This window comes from Oryzias latipes, chromosome 20 (assembly GCF_002234675.1).
Source record: "Oryzias latipes chromosome 20, ASM223467v1".
NCBI lineage: Eukaryota > Metazoa > Chordata > Actinopteri > Beloniformes > Adrianichthyidae > Oryzias > Oryzias latipes.
The window spans coordinates 19,179,680-19,200,782 of NC_019878.2; the positions used below are offsets into that span (position 1 = coordinate 19,179,680).

Below are 21,103 nucleotides of genomic sequence, written 5' to 3' on the forward strand. Positions count from 1 at the left end.
TGTGCTCACCAGTGTGGAGTGCTGGAAACTCAGCACACTTGTCCCCTTCTCAGAAGATGAAGTGCTGTGCGGTGTAATTATGTGGAGTGACAGAAAGCCTGCAAGCTATCTGAAGGTAAAGAACGGATAAATGGAGAGAACTTTTATTTTCTGTCTCCTGTATATATTTTTTTAATTCAAAAAAAGCTTTGATGCAAAAATGCAGATGTTTGAAAAAAAAAAAAAGGATAATGCAATAATCAGGTGCATAATCAAGGATGACTGATGGGTACAGGTGTCTGGCTTAAGCGGCAGCCCTACTTTTCTTCCGTAATGACGAGGAATTTATCACTCCACAATCTCAACAATCTTAATGGCCTCAGAGCCGGGCGAGCCCACAATAATTACAGCAAAGTCTCGTTTTTTTGCCAGCAAATGAGGTACATTATAAGGTCAATTATTCTTGGTTAACCCACACAGACAAGGAAGTCACATTCGCAGCCATCAACCACGGTTCAATCGGGACCCAAGTCATCTTCTTCTTCTGAGGGGCTGCAGCATGTGCACTTTACTGTTTTATGACTGAACTGGGGCACTGTGATAGCAAAACAACCCTGCATCTTTCTAATTAATTTATAATGAATGTGATGTCTATTACTGCCCACCAGAATAAGCATAAACAATGCCTTATTCTACACAAATACATACCATTTTGCAGTTCCCCTGTGCTGTGTAATTAAGGCGTTTGGACCTGCAACTTTTCAACCAAGCTTTAAATAGACTGATGGGCCGGAAGTAGAATAAACTCAAAAACAGCCTCTCTATTGACTAAAAACACAAACAAAAACTATGCAGATTGTAGAAAAATCAAACACATTTCCTTTAGAGAATAAACAGAGTTTCCATTTTTTGTGGAAAAGTGCAAATGGGACTAAATTTGTGAATTTGTGAATATGGTCTGGCATAAAACCCAATTTATGCTTGACCTTGCAAACCTGAAGCCCCCGAGTGACAAAATTGACATCAACTTTCCTCCAGGCATTGCAGATCCAAATATGGATTGCATAAATTACAAATGCTTTGCTGCAGGAACTGATTTGACCTCTGTAACAACAATACCTGGAATTAACATGTGTGAACATCTAAGTTAATTTATGCTGCAGTGTAATGCTACGTTCACACCGGGCTCGGAAATGCGCGTTCAAGCAACCACTTCTAATTAAAAGTCCATGTAAATGTACTTGTATGCGCATTTCAGGCTTCCAGGATAAAAACTCTCGCGCTCACTCATCACTACAAAGGTTTTGATATTTGCTTTCGCGCTCTACCTACAAAACGTGTGTCCATTTAACGCATGTCACAAGTTAAACCACTTGAACTTGGAGCAGTCAGGCTTTACTTGTAAGTGCCAAGCGTTTGAAAATTTATCATGGAGGAAAAATGAATAATTGCCGTTTGTTTCCGGCAAGTGCAATCTTTTATATATGGGAATAGAGCTGTAGAAAAAAATTACCTGGAGTGAAATTTGCACCACTTTGACATTTCACACAGAGCTGCTCCCAACTACATGTGCTAGGATCAGGTAGCGACAGTCCGGTGTCAACGCCGTATGGTAGAATCATGTTCAAGAATGCCCGTTGACATGCCTGGTGTGTATGTAGGATTACACAAACTTGTCCAAATTGCCTAAATGCAGCTTTTGTAAGACAATACCTGACCAAGTGCATCCAATAAAAAAAAAATCCTAAAAAACAAAAAGCTTCAATAAGCTTTTTATACAGTTTTCTGGCCTGCAATGTTTTAATTTCTCCCACTGGACAAGAAGGAGACAAATAGAAAAAAGGAAGCCTATATATCAAAGAAATTTAAAGCACCCTCCTGCTGCTCAGCGCTCGTATCTCCTGACATGCATCATCAATAATCTTTAAGAGCCCGGCCTTTGGCTACTGCACAAGGGTAACATGTTGCTCCCCACAAACTCCTAATCAGGCATCTAAGAGCTCACTTTTTGCCTTTTTAAAAATTGTATCCAGAAAAAAGTACAATGAGTATTTGATTCAGCTCGCTGGCTGAATGGGATTCTAAATGACGTGATGCTGGCTCCATGCACAAACACAAGCAGATTGAAGAATTGTCTGCAATAACTTCAAGTAATATAATCTAATCTGCTCAATATTTAAAATTATTTCATTGCGGAAACACACCTTCCTCCGGGTAACTCCTCTTCATCGTTTAGCAATCTCCCCAAAGCCTATCGGACATATAACTAATGATGGTTTTTAAAAGAAAGAAAGAAAATTTGACAGACTCTTAATATATTCTCTCAGGTCTAATCAGATTGTCTAGATTGAAGTTGAAGGTTTAAATCAAGACTTGTAATAAGAAAAAAGTTTCCATTTGTTGGTGGTTTGCTGAGCTGAGGTTCTGTCACAGCAGATAGTTTGCTCACAGATAACTGTCACTTTCAGAGCTGGAAACTAGGGCAGACAAGGGCGTCAAAAGCTGCTGCGGCTGCAGAAAAAACAGCGCAGGAGACAACAGAATAAAGAAGGGGGAAAAAAATCTAGATGGACCATCAGAAAGATGGAGATCACAGTACTTTTACTTAAATAATTCATACGGTGCCTGCAAAGATAACGAGTTATAAGAATAGACAAGTTGCCCTCTTAGTCCTCAACAATAAATCTATTTTGCAACTACCTTCCAGACAGTTTTATGACCAGATGAGGATCAGAACTATTTTTTTACTGATGGTCCCCTAAAAAAGTCAATTATAATTGGTAATAAATCTGAATAGGGTTTTTAATTTATAAAAATAAAACTTGGAGAACAAAAGGCTAGAATATTTGGAAGAGCAACTGAGTTTTTCTGATTTTTTAATGAAGAATATTCAATAAAAATGTATGTTAAATGTGAGTAATTCCTGACAACCTGATGACTTTTAGTTGTGGATTCCATTTATATTAAAATTACACAAAGTGCACTTTGTGTTTGACCTTAAAAACCCCACTTCTACAATTTAATCACAAGTTTTGGTCCCCTGACAAATCAGATCATGTGCTCTTCACCGATCCTATTAGTCACCAGTCAGTTCTTTTAATACTTTTTTTTATTAATAAATATATAATGTTACATATTTTAACATATTTTCAACTGTGTTTATATAAATATCCAATGTAAGCAGATCCATACATTTAGTCAAAAAATGTTATCTTTTATGTTATCGATTTTGACCTTCTGAACTTTAAACTGAGCATCAAAATAAGGAAGAGAGAATTTAAAATTTTCCTTTTTTTTGTTCCAAGATTATGTAATGTGAACTTTCTGAAACTGAAAATGTGTTGGGATTTCCATTACAAATAGCTCTCATGTTAGTGACAATTTAAAACTAAAATTATTCAATTATCCTGGTATAAATAGGTGGGAAAAAAAGTCCCAATTATTTGTATATTTTCCCAGAAACACCATAAACAGCAGTTTTCTCTAAGACAGCAACACATTTTTTGGTTGCAGGTTCAATTCCCTGCCTGACTTACCGTATATTAATAGTTGAAGTTCTGCCACTTTTAATGATGGAATTTCTACATTAATGAAGGTTTCATTGAAATGCGCCATTCAACTGACTGATCATGTAAATCCATACATTGACAGCTGCCTTTTCACTGTTATGGAATTATTTTCTTACTTTTTCAAAAATTGCACTTCTTTGGACTTTTTCTCCATTGTTTTACTATGTGGCGCCAATTGCTTCATTTTCGCCATTTTGATATGCCTCTTAGTCCATTTGCACTTTCACTGAAATGCACCTGAGTTCACTTACAAGGGTACAAAGATCCTTGTTTTCAAGAGGACGCCTCGCAAGAGCACTAATGAACATAACAAAATAGAATAAATGATTATAATTATTATAATTTTATCATAATTATTTGAGGATACAGAGTGGTGTGGACCATACAGCTTAGTGTAAAAGTGCAAAGATTTGCATAAGAGCACCAGAGATTGTATAAAGGCAACTAGCCTTTAAAGACCCATTCCAACGAAATTTGTGTTTTGGGGACTTTTAACATGCTCTTGTGGCCTCTTTCATATGATGGGGGACATATATTAAGAAAATTAAGATTCAAATTGCATTTCCGAGTATTTCTTTCAAAATGTTTTGAATCAAGAGCAGACATAAAAATAATGTCTGAAAATAAGTCTATTTGTGATATAGAAAATACACTGGGCGCGCCACAAAGCTTCCTCCTCCGCCATGCAATGGGGAAGGGAAACGTTGGGGTTGCTCCGTGCCAAGGGTCCCGCCCTCAACTCAAAAGGCGAATTCCTAATGAACTCCTGCCGCTCTGCAGAAACTATGTCCTAGAAAACAACACAGATTTTTTTTCTTTATTTTAGCTAAAAACAGCAATTAGACCAAAAAGAATGCTTTGAAATGAGCTCAAAAGATTATTTAATTCTTTTTTTGAACACATGACTATGGCAATCCTTTTATAGCGCTTTTTTACCTACAAGGCCCAAAGCGCTTTCCAGACACAGACCCAATTCACCCAGCCACACACACATTCACACACACATTCTAACACTGGTGGCGGCCCCGCTGCTGAACACTGGTGCCAACCTACCACCAGAGGCAATGTGGGGTTCAGTGTGTTGCCCAAGGACACTTCGATACATGGGTTTGCAAGGCGGGAATCAAACCCGCAATCTTACAATCATGGGTCGACCGCCCTACCGCTGCAACACGGCCACCCACATGAAAGTAAAACAAAGAAACCATGTAAAATCTTGACAAATCTGGTTAAATCTTTTCTGGACCTTATGTATACCTTAAAACATTACTAGAAAACATACATTTTGTTTTTGGTTTACACATGTGGACCTGTACCTTTGTAGGCACAGGTCCAACTAATACTATTAATAATAATCATATTCCTCTTTTAAATTGCAGGAGAGTGCAAGAGGGAAATCTGTAATACATTGACCTCGCTGTTGACTTTTTGAAAGCACCCCCCCCCACCCCCCCACCCCAAGGGAGTGGTAGTGTCTGTTTACTCCTCTCAGTTGGTTGAATCAACCACATCTTTGCTCTGGGCTGCAACACACACACATGAAAAACAATCTTGAACAAGATATTTGATTCAAAGAAACTTCACGCTTCATTTGCAGCTACAGCTTTGAAGGCTTTGCTGTGTAATCAAGGCAAATGATGAGCCGCAGTAGAAAATAAATAAGCAAAATAATGTCCAAGCGGCACTCGGTTTGACACCAACATGCATAGACCGCAGGGACTGGAAAGTCCAGGCTGGCTTGATAAAGATTAAGAAATAAACAAAAACACTAATCCCACAGGCATAGAAACCCAATCCCCGTTTTGAGAAGAAAAGAGGCTGAGGACAAGCAGGAAGCATCACTGCCCCAAGCTATCCCTAAAATAAAAAGGGGTCACAAAAAAGGGATTTACAGTCAACACTCATTAGTCGTCACTGAACTTCATCTCTTTCTTTTTTCTTCTTCCTCAGAGGCCATTACTTTCCGCCTGTGTCTGACGGATGAGTCAGATCCACCCGTCTTCTGAATACACCGGCAGCTCACCTTGTCTCCAGCTTCTAATGACTCACTGAGCTTCTCTGCACTCATCGGTTACTTATTGACGAGCCAAGGACAAAAGGGGCATTGTCTGCCACAGCTGAGAAAACATCCAAGCATTGTGACGTCTTCAGTTTTAGCATTAAAAAAATAAAAGCTCTTTACATTCTTCTAATTGACTTTTTTTTAACTGAGAGAGAAAAAAAGCATTTATCTAAGAAAGTTTATGAGTAGGGTGGATTTGCAGCAAAAAAGGATTAAAACTACACAAAAATGTGTATAGTCATTGATTAAAAAAAGATTGAAAAGGCACTAAATCATTTAATTCACTTTACTTTTGACCCAACATAAAAACACTCTGAAAGATACTTCTAAACCTTTAGTTTCCTCCCATATTCTGACGCGCTCATTCCTTTTGCACTAACTTTTTAAAAAAAAGAAAAAGTAGGGCAGTGTTCAAGAAGTCAGCTACAGATTAACAAAATTTGCTCCACATTTCCAGCGAATGAATCGAAATCTGACACAGTGGGAGCGTGTTCAAACGAGTCTGCCTTCACTCAGCACTAAATCAAATCCAAATACTTTTTTAATTGTAATCAACAGGTACATGGGATGTCTGAGACATCAGAAAGCAAGTCGGAGCATCCCTCCACATGCTGATGCGATTATAAGACTTCAAAAACATAAACCACACAGCCAAACTTACAGGGAGCTGCATCTCACCATCAACACAGTCTCCATTGCCCTCTGCTGACTCACTTTTTTAATCACCAGGAGGTGAGTTCATCCAGAACCTGAGAACCTCCGGGGACAAATCTCTGCTTTATGGGTCACAGGATCAAAGACTCATGCAGGTATTCACCGCGATGATAACTTTGAGGTTGGTCTAGACTGAAAAGCGCCTTGAAGTTTGGATGCTTGGAGTAAAAGAGAGAAAAAGGTCGTTGTCCTCAAATTTTCCAAAACTTTCAAGATGCTTGTTTAAAAAATGCTGTAGGTTTTACAGCTGTACATTTCTAGAAAATACCTTAAAACTGTACATAACTTCATAGTCACTCTGACTGTTCAAGTAATGTGTTAAATAGTTTTGGATTTGAAGAACTACATGATCTGTCCAGCTGTGTCTTATGGCACACTTCCATCTGATTATTTTTTTTTACCTTGCCTGTTGAACAGCTGAGCAGACAAATAAGAGCTGAATGCCTCTTGTTGGACAGATTTTACTGTTGCAACAGGAAGGTTGAGGTTCTTCTAACACAAGGTGTATGTTGTACAAACCCCATTTTGTAATTTCGACTAAACTTTACTTATATTGAATACATTTGCATCCGTCTTTTTTTGTTTGACTGGATGGAAAAGAAGAAGAGTAAAGAAGGGAGTGATGTTGGAGACAGGCCACAGAAGAAAGGGGGAAAGGGAGAGTTAAGGAGATCTGGAGGAGGATTACAGAGGTGGTGGTGGTGGGGGGGGGGGGGGGGGTACAATCATTAAGCAACAAGCTGCTGGAGGATTTTCATCATTACTGTCTGGTGCAAATGATAGTCAAAAGGGGTGGGGCCAGTCTACACACATACTCAAGTGTTACAATCATACCTGTTGGCTCCAAAACCTACAGATACAATCACGTAAACATGTACTCAACACAACTACAGTTCACACACACATATGCATACAAACCAACACATTTAAAGCATTTCAATCTGTCACACACACTATTTGCCCAGCCGTTACCGCAGAAGCGATAGCGGTAGCCAGGGGCCCCTGAAGGCCTGTTCACACCGGGACGAATTTCGCCCGCGATTTTTGCCGACGTTCAACGCCTCGTGACTAAACAAAGGGCACCAATGTGAGTGTGCACACCGACGCGAAAAACGCCACGGCGTCAAAGCGTCACTTTTTAAAAAACGCTAAGGGTTCGTTTTTTTGGTTTGACGCATCGCGTCGAAATCTATTTGACCAATGAGAACGGCGCTTTTGCACACGTGTCTGGAGCCTCTGAAGTTACAGTAAAACACAACTTGGGGGCGCTCAAACACAAAACTGCCTTGCTGAGCACACATACCAGCGAAGAAGATAGACCCCGAGTTGCATCTACACAGCCGCGAAGAAATAATGACGGACATTCTAAAATATCCCCGAACCAAGCACCAGTTGGAGCTACTGGTGCTTGAAATATTCATGTTTTCTTTGTATGATTGTGACAAGCGCGTAAATACTTGCTCTCTTCTTCTGAGTGCAAAGCGACTTTAAGAAGCGTAAAGTTGCGCAGCGCCACCTTGTGTACAGGAGTATATCTGTTTTACATTAAGCGCCATCTAATGTCAGGGAATGAAATTGCATGTTCGCTCAGCTCAACGTCAGCGAAAATTGCCTGGGTTTGAACACAAAAATTATGGCGAAAAATGCTGGCGAATAACGCCTGGCGAATATTCGTCCCAGTGTGTACGGGCCTTGACTCCGGCACGGTATAGCAGATAGAGGGAATCCGCCCTCCGGGCAATCCAGCCAGACACCCGGACCAAGGCCAATAGGACCGCCACAGGGGCCCCTCAATGCCAAAGAGCAGGGAGGTACAGGAGCACAGAGAGTGCATGCCCCAGCCCCAGCCCAGCCCAGCAAAGAGGATGGCCCTATGCCCCGCCAGGGGGCCCAGCACAGGGTAAAGTGGGTGGTAAGAAAGTTTACTGATTTATGCTTAAAGGACTGTGGCCCATGTACAAGCCTCTTCTCTTCCGGGATAGTATTTACATTTAGAGTTTTGGGATCCTAAATAACCAACGGTGTGCAATTTAAAGGCAAACCAAACTGGCCATAACAATTAAAAGAAATAAAGTACACAAGAAAAGAGTAATATTGCATCAATGTTTTCACTAAATGACATAAATTAAAGAAATTTGATGAGTAAAATCCTTAAACCAAGGCTGACAGAGGCAAAATTTGCAGCTGAATCAATAAATATGAGCATTGCTGTAACCTCTGTCAGGCAAGTTCCAAGCATTTTTGAAGGCGGGTTGCTGGTTTAATATCTGATCATCTGCATCCTGCAGCAACTTTCTAAAGTTGGGAAGTGAATCTAATAGAAATATCAGTGGATGGGTGTAGTGTCTGACTGTATCAAGAGAAAGCTGAACTTCAAAATTTTGACTTGAGAATCATGTTAGTCGCCTTTCAGACAGAAAATGTCAAACAAATTTCACTCTTGGGGGGAGCTGCCACTTTCAGATAGATATTGGACATTACCACACAGTGGAAATGTCACCTGTCACATGCACTTAAAGTCTGCCAGCGGTGTGCAAATAATCTTTGTTTGACCCTGTGGGCTTGTACTTTAGCTAACGTCATGCTCCGCGGCTGGCATTAGCTTGGGAGATGAAGACCTTGAAGGGTCAGGTCTCCCCACATGAGTGAGCTGATTTAACTGCACATGCGCCTTGAATGGGAAGGCAATAACCTGCAAAACCAAAATATGCAGACTGATTTTGGAGTTCATACTGAATCCATGCAGTGATTACCGTGGAGTCACCGCATGAGAAAAAGCATCGCACATCAAAGTGTTGTGGAATGGGTCCGCTGTGCTGCAGGTTTCCGGAGGGACTTCACTGCTGTAACTTTGCCTTTTCAACGGGAAACTTTTAAATTCTTCAAAGCGAAAATTAAAACTTAAAAATGCACTGCAGGCCAATGTTGAAATGCGGAGCGTTTGCGTGGCTTATTTATTCTTTTTTTCATGGTCTTTTGCAAGTTTATTAGTGCGAGTGTGTGGGAATTGGTCGCATCTTTCAATAAGTGATTCAAAAGCTGTCAAAACACGACAAGACACAAAAGCAGAGCTTCTGTGCAGAGAATATCTGCAAGAAAAAAGACAAAGAAAGACAGTGCAGAGGGGGCGGAAAAGAAAAATGTAACAAAAATGTTAGAGGAAAAGTCTGACAGACATGAAAAGTTGCTTTCAGGATCCTTTCAACTTATTTTAGGACCTATTTAAAGTACTTTTTTTACTAGCTAAAGGGAATGTGACCTTCTAATCGAATCAGTGCTGCAGAAAAACCATTCATTTTTGTAAGGTAGTGACTGAAAGCGACACGGACGAGCACATCTGGTTTCCAGCAAAAACCTGCCCCTTTGTAACCCCTAACCTGTCTTTACAGCAGGGAGGGATTCGCGCACAGACACGACTTGGGACCTGTTGATTTCCCAGCATGCCCTGCTCACATTCCTGACCTCCTTCTGTCACTCTTTTGCTTGACTCACCCCCATAGCCTAAATCTGCATAACCTCCACACTGTAACTAGCCAGGATTTCTTACACTGCAAAAAGTGAGTCTTAAGAAAGTAAAAAGTGTCAAATTTTCAGTCTGAATTGACTTATTTTTAGTGAGACTGTTTTTGCAGTGTATTTAATGTCTTAGGCGGCAAGAATCCGGAGTGATTCACCGGTGAACCATAGGAAACAGCTGAAAAACTTAAACACATCATCTTCAATCAGGAACAATCTTGATCAAGTTTCGTTCTGGGGAGTTTGAAGTGACAGTCAAAGAGAAGACATGAAGGCTGCCCCCCACAGGGTTGGGAAACTGTTGGCTACAAGGGGAAGATAAGGCCCTGTTGACACCAACACAGTGGGATAGTAACACAAGTTTCATGGGAAGGAACAAATCTTCATCCCACTAAAGCTGTTCACACCATGTATTTAATATTAAAAGTACCTGCAAACCTGTTTTCTTATAATTTTCCTGAACTTTTTTTTTTTATTATTGTTTGCCTCTTTGCAGCCAGATGCAAAATTAATTATTTAAAGGAGAGAAACAATCCCAACATTTCCAGATCAGACAAACGTGTTGGATACTTACTCTGACTGTAGACTTGCTGGTTGCTTGAGGCTTTGGGTGAGCTGACCATAGTCTTAGGAGTGACCATCCTCACCTTTTGGCTCTGGCTGGCAGCTTGGCTCTCACAGTGTTCTTTCTCCTGTCGCACAGTTTCTGCCGAGGCTTTCTGCCTGTTCAGGACACCATCATTGCCTGCTCTCATGAGCTTCTCCCCGACGCCAAGCAGCCGAGCTTTGGCGGTGACGTTTGCTGTGCCGGGGAATTCCTTCCTGGGCGAGGGCAGCTTGGATCCTGGCCCTGCTGAGGAGGGCCGGGCCAGCCTGGAGGCTTTGGACATCCTTTGGTGAAAGCTCCTTGTTCTGTCTTAGCCAGGATGATTGCAGCTGTGTCCCATGGGCACTCAGGGGGTTCTTCAGCAAGTGTAACTCGTGGCTTTTGAGTTGCAGCGTGTTGTGGCAGGAGCAGGTAAGTTGAGAGGGTCAAAAGGAAGAGGGGAGGGATCTCAGGGGAATCAAGCTGGGAGGTAGCTGGCTAATAGCTGCTTGCAAGGTTTGTTCTTCTGGCATGACCTCCTGGGATCATCCTCCAAGCAAACAGTGAGCATGTGTCTCTGTAAAAAGCTTTATCAGTGGATAAAGTGACAGACGGAGATCCCAACTGAAAACAGAAACTCTGGTCCGTATTGTCAGCGCATTCTGCCTCTTAATCCCTCTTCTATCTCAGTTTTTCCACACTCTTCTCCACTAGCCTTCCTTTTTCTTTGCAAATCTCTTTGCCTGCTCCTCCTCTTCACCAACTATCATAACAAGGTTGTAAACTCTTTCCTACCTCGCGATTAACAAATCCCTCCATTGTTTTTGTCCTCCTTTCCTCTTGTCTGTCTTCTTGTCTTTTGCATTGGCTTACATGCTCTTCATTGCTGTCACACAGCAGGAAACCATCCCGGTGCTCCGGCATGCGGGAACCAGAGAGGAAAAGAATGCCGGACTGCCACAGAAAATAGGGAAAAAACTGAGCAAGAATGAGAAAAGTGCCGGCAGATGATTTTTCCTCTTTTTTTTGAGGAGCCCTTTTCCTCAGGTGCAGATGCACAAGCTGTTCCAGATGTGTGAGCAGCAGCACTTCACGTCATCAAAGCCACACTCCGCTACAGCCTTCGCTTCGTTCTTTCCCCCTCACTGCCTTCGCTTTCTTCATCCTTTTCTTTGCAGGTCTGTGGTTACTGAAATCAGTCAGCGAGTTCCCTTTACATGTGATGTGATGTTCAAGAGCACACGCATGCACGCTCTCTTAGTGCTAAATTCACAGAGCCCAAAGGAAGGAACAGCTACAGCCTGTGTGAGCTTGTGTGTGTACGACACACAATGAGGCTTTTCTAATCTGCAGCTCTAAAGAGATAAAACACAATAATCTGGAAAAGAAGGATGTTTAAAGGCACACCTTTTGCTCAATTTCATTAAAAAAAAGTATTTTCCCAAAATACTTCCTCTTAAAAGATCAAAAACAACAACTTTGAACCAAACGGGGATAATTTTAGAATGATGTAACGGCTTGTGTGCTTTAAAGCCGTGGAAACAGACATAAACCATTAAAAATCCCATAATGTTGTCCAACTCTGCAGACAGGTCAACTTCAAGCTCATGCCACTTGTGTAATCTGTGCACAAAACAGGAGTGTGATATAACCGATTCCACTGCGTGCTCACGCACTAAAAACGCGAAAATAGATTATAGCATAAAAAAAAAAAAAAAAAAGGATCAGCTGTGTTCAGGCAGAACATTATTAAAGAGCAGGAGTCCTCATGGATGTGGCCACAGGCTTAGTTCCACACAGAGACTTTTCACTCCCTCTGAACTGCTTCTGTGCCCCTCAGATATCATGAAAATAAAAAAAGTCCCACCACTCAGAAGTCATTGCCATGTTTTGGACACGCCTGTTTAAAACAACTGGACTGTTTTCTGACACTAAATAGGAGCTCGCTCTGAGATCTACCATTAAATCGACTCAGAAGATTTGAAAACATCTCCCTTCCCCCCCCTTTACTGAATGCATTTTACACAGCTAAGCCCTCTGAACATGACAGCCCATCACTGATCACACAGATATGAAATATTAGTCACAGTGCCACTTATCTTTGTGGCTGTAGATAAAGAGGAAAGCAGATTGACCTACATATTTCCCATTTTGACAGAATGAGAGATCAGGGGAACTCGTGGGAACGAAAAGCAAAGAGTGAAGTTTTGCTAGGACATTACCAGAAAAATGAAATATTGTCAGATTATGTGTCACAACGCGGCTGACCGTGTTTACAAAATTATAGCGTTTTAGATTACGTTCAGCCCGCAAAGAGGGTCTACGGTACAACCCAGACCAAACATTAATGCTCTGGTATCATGATGGGATGAGCTTCAGTGTAAATCCTTGGAGCAAATGAAAGACCTCTGTGGGGACTGGATGTCTCCAAGCCTCATCAGCAGTTCACGCCATAGTACACAACCTTGGTTCAAAGGCTTTGAACCACGTTAATGTAGTATTTAGAGGTGGATATAATTTGCATTTCCTAATGAAGCCTGTGATTTTATGTAGTTTGATAGATTATAAAGCAAGGAGATTTCAGCATGAAATACCTGTGATTTTAAAGTGGAAGTAACAAAAAGTATAAATCGCAAGGGTTTCATTTTCAAAAGCTCAAAGTTGGAGGAGATGATTGTTTTAATTGAGTCGGCATTTGGCTACAAACATAAAAGCACAAATCATATTAAGAAGGCGTCTTATTTGTGAGGCTCAGACCAAAGAAACAGTTTAAAACTCAGTCCAAGAAACACAGACAGGTCCCATTTGTGGAACAGAGAGGTGGTTATTTCATGATGGTGCAAGAAATGCAGCCAATTTTGTGTGTGTGTGTGTGTGTGTGTGTGTGTGTGGGTGTGTGTGGGTGTGTGTGTGTGAGGAGGGGGGTAGCATAAATATATAAGACGAATAGGGGGGGCAGCAGGGTTTTTTAGGGCCTCACTGGTATTTCTCTAATAATTAACTCAGTTTGAGGGTTTTGGCTAAAAACAAATGATAACCAACTCATTTAGCATAGGAAGCTTTCTATAAACTTACTTGTATATTTTGGATGAATGTATTCTTCAACTAAACAACAAAATGTATATAAAGCTGCTTTTTATTTTATGTGACAGTTTAAGATAGTGGATGTAACATTAATGGAATCCTATTTTACCAGTATCTGTTTTTGTGAGGTCAGTCTGTGCTAATTTCCCATCATCCCTTTGTTTACAAGCTCTTCCGCTAGGTTACAGACCCTCACAACCCCAACCTAACAATATCGGTGAAACAGAAATGGCAAGCAATATTATAGAGCTTTCCAGCCGTACAGTTTCGCCAGCTCAGACAAAGAAAACAAAGACATGCGTGGATCGTTTTTCTGTAAGTGGATGCATCAGAATGGAGCGGAGCAGGGAGCTTGTTGGCTGCTGACTGTAGCACCCACATCACTGCTATGGGCTTTTACTAACGGCATTTTTTCTTCTGCTCCTGATTCATAACAATTTGAATACTGTACAGAAATACGCAGCGATGGAGTTTAAATCTTAATTTGCTTTATATATGCTACTAGAACATGATAAATACATCAAAAACACAATTTTCATTGGAGTGGGTCTTCAAACTGTTGTTTTAGCTGACTTTTAATAGTCCTGAGTTTACAGAAAGTCTTTTACTTGTTTTCTGTTGGCGGTGGGAAAGTTGTGTCCAGTGTCTTTATCTGAGCCAAACAACAGCTGTGGCTGACCAGACCAGAGAAAACTGTGCTGAAAGTGAATGAAAACACTTGAGTTATGACTCACTGCTGACTGTCTGAGAAAATCCTTGATGCATCACTAATAAAAAAAAAACAATTCCACAGCACTCTTATCTTATCAGTAACAAGGGCGTTGAGTGTGTGGGGGGGTAACCTCTATGGTGAAGATTATGGTTGAGCAAACCTCTGGGGGTTGAGTGTGTCTCAGAGATTCATCCTAACAGTATCATGAATCATTTACCGGTACTCTGCAACACCTAGTCCACTGAGATGAAAACTACGCCAATCACAACAAATAGTAGTTGGTTTAAGGGCTGTCATCTGGACTTATTTTTTAAAGTTAGAAGACGTTTCACCTCTTATCTAAGAGGCTTTGTCAATTCACAACAAAAGGAAAAGAAAACTTGCTTAAGTTGCATTTTTTCTATCTACCTGTTGCAGACAGAAATCTGATGTTCATATAAAATGTCTTTGTATGGTCCGAAACACCCGAAAAACTAAAAACTTAAAGTCGCTTGTTAAGTGGTATTAGAACAGAAACTGAAAACTTTTCCATTGTAGAATTATAATAAAAACCCTTTTATTCTTTAACAAATAATTGATTGTATATGTATTTGTATTTATTTATTTAATAAAGGGACAATGCATGCAAAAAGCAGTGGGGAATGCTCTAAAAATAGAGAAACTCTGTACATACACAGGATTGTAGCCTTAGCTAGTTTTTATCCTCTGCCCCGTGCTGACCATGGCCAACCACCAAGAGACTGTAGATAACATAAAATAAAATAAAAAAGTACATTGTTAACATGAAATTGCATGAAATAAAATGATATAAAATTATCATAACAAAGATAAAGTTACATAGTTCCCCATGGTATACATCAATAAAATAAAATTGCCAAAATCAGAACAATACTACGAACAACTATGACCACTTTTTTGTGAGGATGCCCACCTAAAGACCCCAAGGGACCTGCATGTACCCTAACACCAACATCAGTCGTGCAGTTCCTTAGAATGACCAGGACCAGAAACACTGACGTAAGAAAAGACCAAGTGAAAGCCAAGGAATGACTGCTGGCAGGAAGAAAAACACCCCATTTGCGGCCATCATGGACCAACGATCCATGATGGCAGTGACCTAACGGGGAGGGGAACAGAGGTTGCTCCATGCCAATGGTCTCACCCACAACTCTGAGGTGAATTTCTGATCCTTAAGGGCCGTACACACCGGGACGAATATCGGCGCACGTTATTCACCAGCGTTTTTTAACATGTTTTTTGGAAAAGACGCCGATTTTGGGTACATCCCATAGTTACGAGAAGAGAAGAACATGGGGAGTTTTATCGACTGGTACAAGAGCTGAAAATGTATCATGAGCGTTTTCGGGGATATTTTAGAATGTCCGTCAGTGAGTGCATCTTCTTCATCTTATTTCTTCGCGGCAATGTAGACACTTGGCGTATATCTGCTTCGCCGTTACGTATGTGTGCTCAGCAAGACAGTTTTGTGTTTGAGCGCCCCCAAGTTGTGTTTTACTGTAACTTCAGAAGCTCCAGACACATGTGCAAAAGCGCCATTCTCATTGGTCGTATAGTTTTTGACGCGGCGCGTCAAACCAAAAAAACGAACCCTTGGCGTTTTTAAAAAAATGACACTTTTACGCGTGGCGTTTTTTTTAAAAATGACGCTTTTACGCGTGGCGTTTTTCACGTCGGTGTGCACACTCACATTGGTGCCCTTTGTTTAGTCACGGTGTGAACAGGCCTTTACTCCGCTCTATTTTAATGCATTCACTTGTAGACGACTAGATCCATGTACGTCTTTGTTTTGCTCATCTGTGCAGGTATTTGGCTCTAAACTGTACGGACAGATAGCTTTATTGTTGTTGTTGCTGTGCACCTTTGGGCACATCCCATCAGAGGTCGCCACAATGAACCAACTTTCACTGATTCGCACAGGAAGTTTGGTGGAGTTTTTACGCCAGATGCCTTTCCACACACAACCCTTTTTTAAGGCACAGGGAGACCCAGATAGGCAACAGTGTAAGGGGTCTTGCCTGAGGACCCACTCTGTTATGGGTCATTGCACGCCCTGGGAAACAAAGTCAGGTTTCTTGCATTACTTGTTAATTTTGTTGCATCTGTAATTTTACATTTGGTGAGTGAAGAGTTACAAGGTAGCTCCATAAACAAAGAGCTCTCAGCAACAAATTTTTAATCAACTAACTGCTGTTTTTTTTGAGAAACTATGTCGTAGAATGCAACAAAGATTTTTTTATTTTGGTTAAAAACGGCATAATCCTAATTTTAAAAACACTGGAAACCCTTTTGTAATAAATCGAAATAGGTATGGAGTGGAACTTTGAGATGTAAAGTAGTACAACCTCTTGGGTTTCTGAATGGTTACTGTGATTTGGTTTGAATTGATTTCTTTTTCAGGCATTATTGTACACAATACTACAAGTATGAACACACTGACATAATAAACAAATGGGAATAAATAAGAGCAATGATTTTTTTTTAAAATTAACAAAACTGTAAGAAGAACTGTAATTACTTATGTACATAGATTGTAAATTTTGCACTAATACATACAATACACACTTAGGTCACATTAGATTATTTGATATTAATGTCCCACCTCATGCTCGTGCTGCTCTGCAAATCCCCCTTTTTCCTCTCTTGTTCCGCTTCAGAGTTAGAATTCTCTCTTTTTAGACTTCCAGCACAAAATTTCTTGCAGAGACTTTAGGTGTAGAAAAATACTTTCACCAACAGGGACTTGTGACTTGTGCACAGAAAATCTGTGTAGGTGCAGGAAAACATGTTCCATTTGTCGACGTTTTTTTTGGGCGCAAGTTGTTCAAACTGGTTGTTTTGTCAGTAAGAAGAAAGAAGGTATGTTTTACTTTTAACCTACATGACGGGATTTAGCATCTGTGTGAATTAAAACGGCAAACACATGACTAATATACAACATGTGATCTTGCAATTGTGACTTTGCAAAAATGATGTGTGTGAGAAAAAGCACACAGATCCAAATCTTAGAGCATCAAATTTACCTCCATATCTGCTGGGCTTCAAATGAAATTGCTGCCTTTTTTATGCATTTCATTTGTTGCTGACGTGATTTCCATGAATATTTTGAAAATGCTTAGGATCAACATTTGCTTTTATTTTGCAAAATTTTGGTCAGAAATTTCTGTTGGGGGTTATTTATCAGCCACCACCTGAAGAAAAGTGACTCAGAGGGGGGGGGGGGGGGGGAACCTGCCAAGACTCCATTACAGTTTGCAGCCAATTAGAGTAAAGAAGCAGTTGCTCAGAGGGGAAAGCCACCAGACATGTCACTCATTATCTGCTGGATCCAGTCTGTAAATGATCAGCAATCGTTCAGTTAAGACCAGTTAGATAAGATTCTCCATTAACTTCTGGTTAAACTAAGTTCCAATGAAGTGAAATCCCCTCGTTGTAGACTAATTAACTAATTACAGCCCATAATACGGATAGTCTATGTCATTTGAGCAATGTTTTATTTTGTGACAGAGTAAAAAATGCTTTGACGATTATAAAAAAAAAGAAGTAATTCCTCTCACAATTGATTGCTAAGAGATCCTGTCATAGGATGCAGCCATGAGCAAACTGCTTTTATAAAAGAAAAGAAGTAGATACTTCTTGCACATATCCAGAAGCACTGCAGCTCAGAAGACCATAAAAAAATGATGTCAGTAATCCAGCTTTCAATGAGAATGCATGTCTGCATCTGAGGATTTCCTTTTCTGTCTCTGGGGCCCCCCTGTGGTCAACTGAGTCATTCTCAGCCTGAAAGGGCATGACATTTGAGCACTGATTTGCTAGAAAACATGCAAAGTTTGGAAATCTTCTGAAGGTCTGAAGCAGAAGCTCTGCATTAATCTTACAGCCGTTGCGTCTTAACATTTTAGGAGAGTTTAGCTCCGTATCTAGATAACTGTTAGGTCTGCTGTTGGAGGGACAATGAATGCTTCTGCCTGAAGTGGGAAAAAGGAAATGTGCTGCATTTTCAAACAAAAAAGAAGTCTGTGTCTTTTGTTGCTGTTGTTGCTTATTGATTTTTGGTTCAATGGCTGAACAGAAACAAAATAGACAAAAGGCCATCAGGGAGTAAGGTGCTGCATTTCTTATGACAAATACTAAACAGTCATAGGACAAAAAGGAGTTTGTAAAAAGAAAAATTTGGTAACAGAAAACAAACGCCAAGTCTGAATTTTTACACTATTCCTTAAAGACCCAGGAATAATTTTGGTGTTTTTTACATGTTCTTGTGGCTTTTTTCTGATGATGGAGGAAAATTACGCTTAAATTTCATTTCTGAGTTTTTCTCTCTTTATTGAAATTGTTGTAAATCAGAAGCAGACGAAATAAATGCTGATGGAAAAAGCTCTTAGAAGTGACACAAGTGCTCCAATCGGCAGGCCACAAACTCCCTGCTCCGCTCCATTCTGATGCATCCACTTGCAGACAAATAGATCCACATACGTCTTTATTTTCCTCATCTGAGCTGGAATCTGGCTCTAAACTGTATGGTTGAATAGCTCCGATATTGCTCGCCATTTTTGTTGCACCGGTAATGTTAGGTTGTGGATTTGAGGGGTCGTAAATTAGTGGGTGAGAGTGTAAACAGAAGGATGTCGCGAAGCAGGGGTGGGCTTACTCCTCACCAACAGTACCACCAACAACAACTCAGAGGTGAGTTTTTGATTAAGTACTGCTGCTCTGCAGAAACTATAACTTAGAAAATGACCGTTTTTTTTATTTGAGCTAAAAATGGCATAATCCTAATTAAAAGACCACTGGGAATGCTTTTACAATAAATCTGAAGATAATTGGAATGGGGACTTCAACTCCTAAAAGACTATCTAGGGGGACTATCTATCTATCACATGCTTCCTACTTTTTGTTTTAAACACTAAATATGACATCACCCATTAGCTGAAGTAAAAACCCAATAAATATCAACATTTGATGAAGAACTTTTGTGAATCTACTGTATTCTGATGATGAAAAAAAATAAAGTGAAACACATTTTTTACAAATGACAAATTGCTCAAAAGCAATGTAATCTATATTCATCAATTTAGTGAGCATCGATGAACACAGATTGTTTGCAGTGACTCCTGGAAAATTCCTCTGGCACTGGAGTTTGAGGGAGTGAATTCGGACATAGCCAACAAAAAAAGAGGTAAGAAGATTCTCAGGACCAGGACCTGAGGAATCTTTTCCTTAGTGTCATGTAAACAGCTCAAATTGCAAAAGTGGCCTTTTAGTGGATCATACATCATGAGAAAGAATCATCCAGCTGTCCAAAAACCCATCAGACAAAAGAAATAACCCAGCTTGCGCTGAGAAACATATTGGAAATACAAATAGCATATAATATGCACAAACACATGCATTATTAAATAATCAACATTAAATAATCATAATCTGAAAAATCTTTCATGTGTTTTTTTTACCCATAATGCTTTTTTGTCTTTCTTTTTCCAATCTTGCATTGACCTGACCTCATCAACACAAAGTTTTATCAAAACACAAAGGAATGTCTCCAAAATGCTGTAAAAGCTCCACCCTGGGGGACATATGCAGAATATATAGATGCAGCGTTTGACTGAGCATCAGCTCCTCAACAGTTATTTAGTAATATTTCACACAAATGATGTTTCCCTGTGCGCCAGCACTGACACACATGGACCTAAATTTATGCTCCCAACAGTTTTTTCATTTGTGACCTTTCACACGTGAAAATACCATTTGTTTAAGTGCACTCTGGGGGATTGTGAATAATCTGTGTGTCTGCATGTCTGCATGAGTAAACATGCCTGCCAAAAAGTAGATTTTCGTTAGACGTTTCTGTTTTTTGTGGCTTGAGTCACTAAATCAGTTTGGCAGCTTTTAAAAAATCTGATCATGAGCGATGCGATTTTGCACTTTTAACAGGCAAAAATTTTGCTCCTCTGCTAAAATTGATCAGGTATTTACATCACATTGGAAGTAAGAAATAATGAGTTGCATGGGGCAAATTGGACTGCTTGGGAGGTTTAAAAAAAAAGGGGCCTTTTTAGTACCTTTTTCTCATAGCACACTTGATTTAGCAGGTGTGAAAGCTCGTCTGAAATCTGGACCAGACTTACAGAATTTGACCCACAAAAATATTGCCTGCAAATGTTTCCCGGGTGCGGTTCAGGAACAGTGTGAATAGACAGTGCTTATTCACTGGACCAAGGAGCAGACTAAAACCAATGAAAGCCAATGAGCAATCTATTCGGGCAATAAAATACATGAATGTGTGGACACTGATCACAATTTTTCTTTTTTAATGGTGAGGTTAAGAAATTAAGGTGTCTAATAAAATTTGATGGTCGGTCCAGTCAAGCGCCTCAGTTTTCTTTATGCTTCCTTTTCGTCCTGATTGAGCAAAAAAAGTCATTTGCTTTGACAATTTTGGTTTAAAATAAAACATAACAAAAGTTATGAAATATGATTGTAATACCCCTTGGAATCTCCATGAAACTTTGTTTATAGTTGAGAGTAGCTTAGCCTATTTTTCAGACATTTTTCACATTGCTTTGACCTTGTCTATGCTTTCTTTGTGGAGTAATTTGAATTTGTAGTTTGTCTCTACACGTTAGGTTTTTGTTGTAAAATATAAAAAACTGTTTGATCTCAATTTTTGTGTTGTTTGCAGCAAAAGGATGACAAAAGTTACCACTCGGAATGTACTTTTTTGTACAGTAACAGGTTTATAGTGACATCATTTTAAAATGTATCTGTAAGAAAAAGAAGCTGGGGTTGTACTAAAAAGATGCAAGCATTGCCACAAAAATAGTTTTAAAGATAAAATAATAAAGCAAATTGTAAAGTCG

At 40.0% G+C, this 21,103-nt stretch overlaps 1 protein-coding gene across 10 annotated transcripts in view; it reads right to left on the reverse strand.

Annotated features, from left to right (window-relative positions):
• The window catches only part of kiaa1217 (KIAA1217 ortholog), a 115,315-nt gene that overhangs the window by 78,059 nt on the left and 16,153 nt on the right, over window positions 1-21,103 (reverse strand). The window contains exon 1 of one of the 10 annotated variants that reach the window (XM_020712665.2): window positions 10,415-11,673. The exons of 1 other annotated variant lie outside the window; for it this stretch is intronic. In XM_020712665.2, the coding sequence (XP_020568324.2) occupies window positions 10,415-10,730 (316 nt within the window). In that variant the 5' untranslated portion in view covers window positions 10,731-11,673. Of the gene's footprint in view, window positions 1-10,414; window positions 11,674-21,103 lie in introns of those variants that run through there. 8 more of the 10 variants (XM_023949984.1, XM_023949981.1, XM_023949983.1 and 5 more) reach the window with 8 other exon arrangements.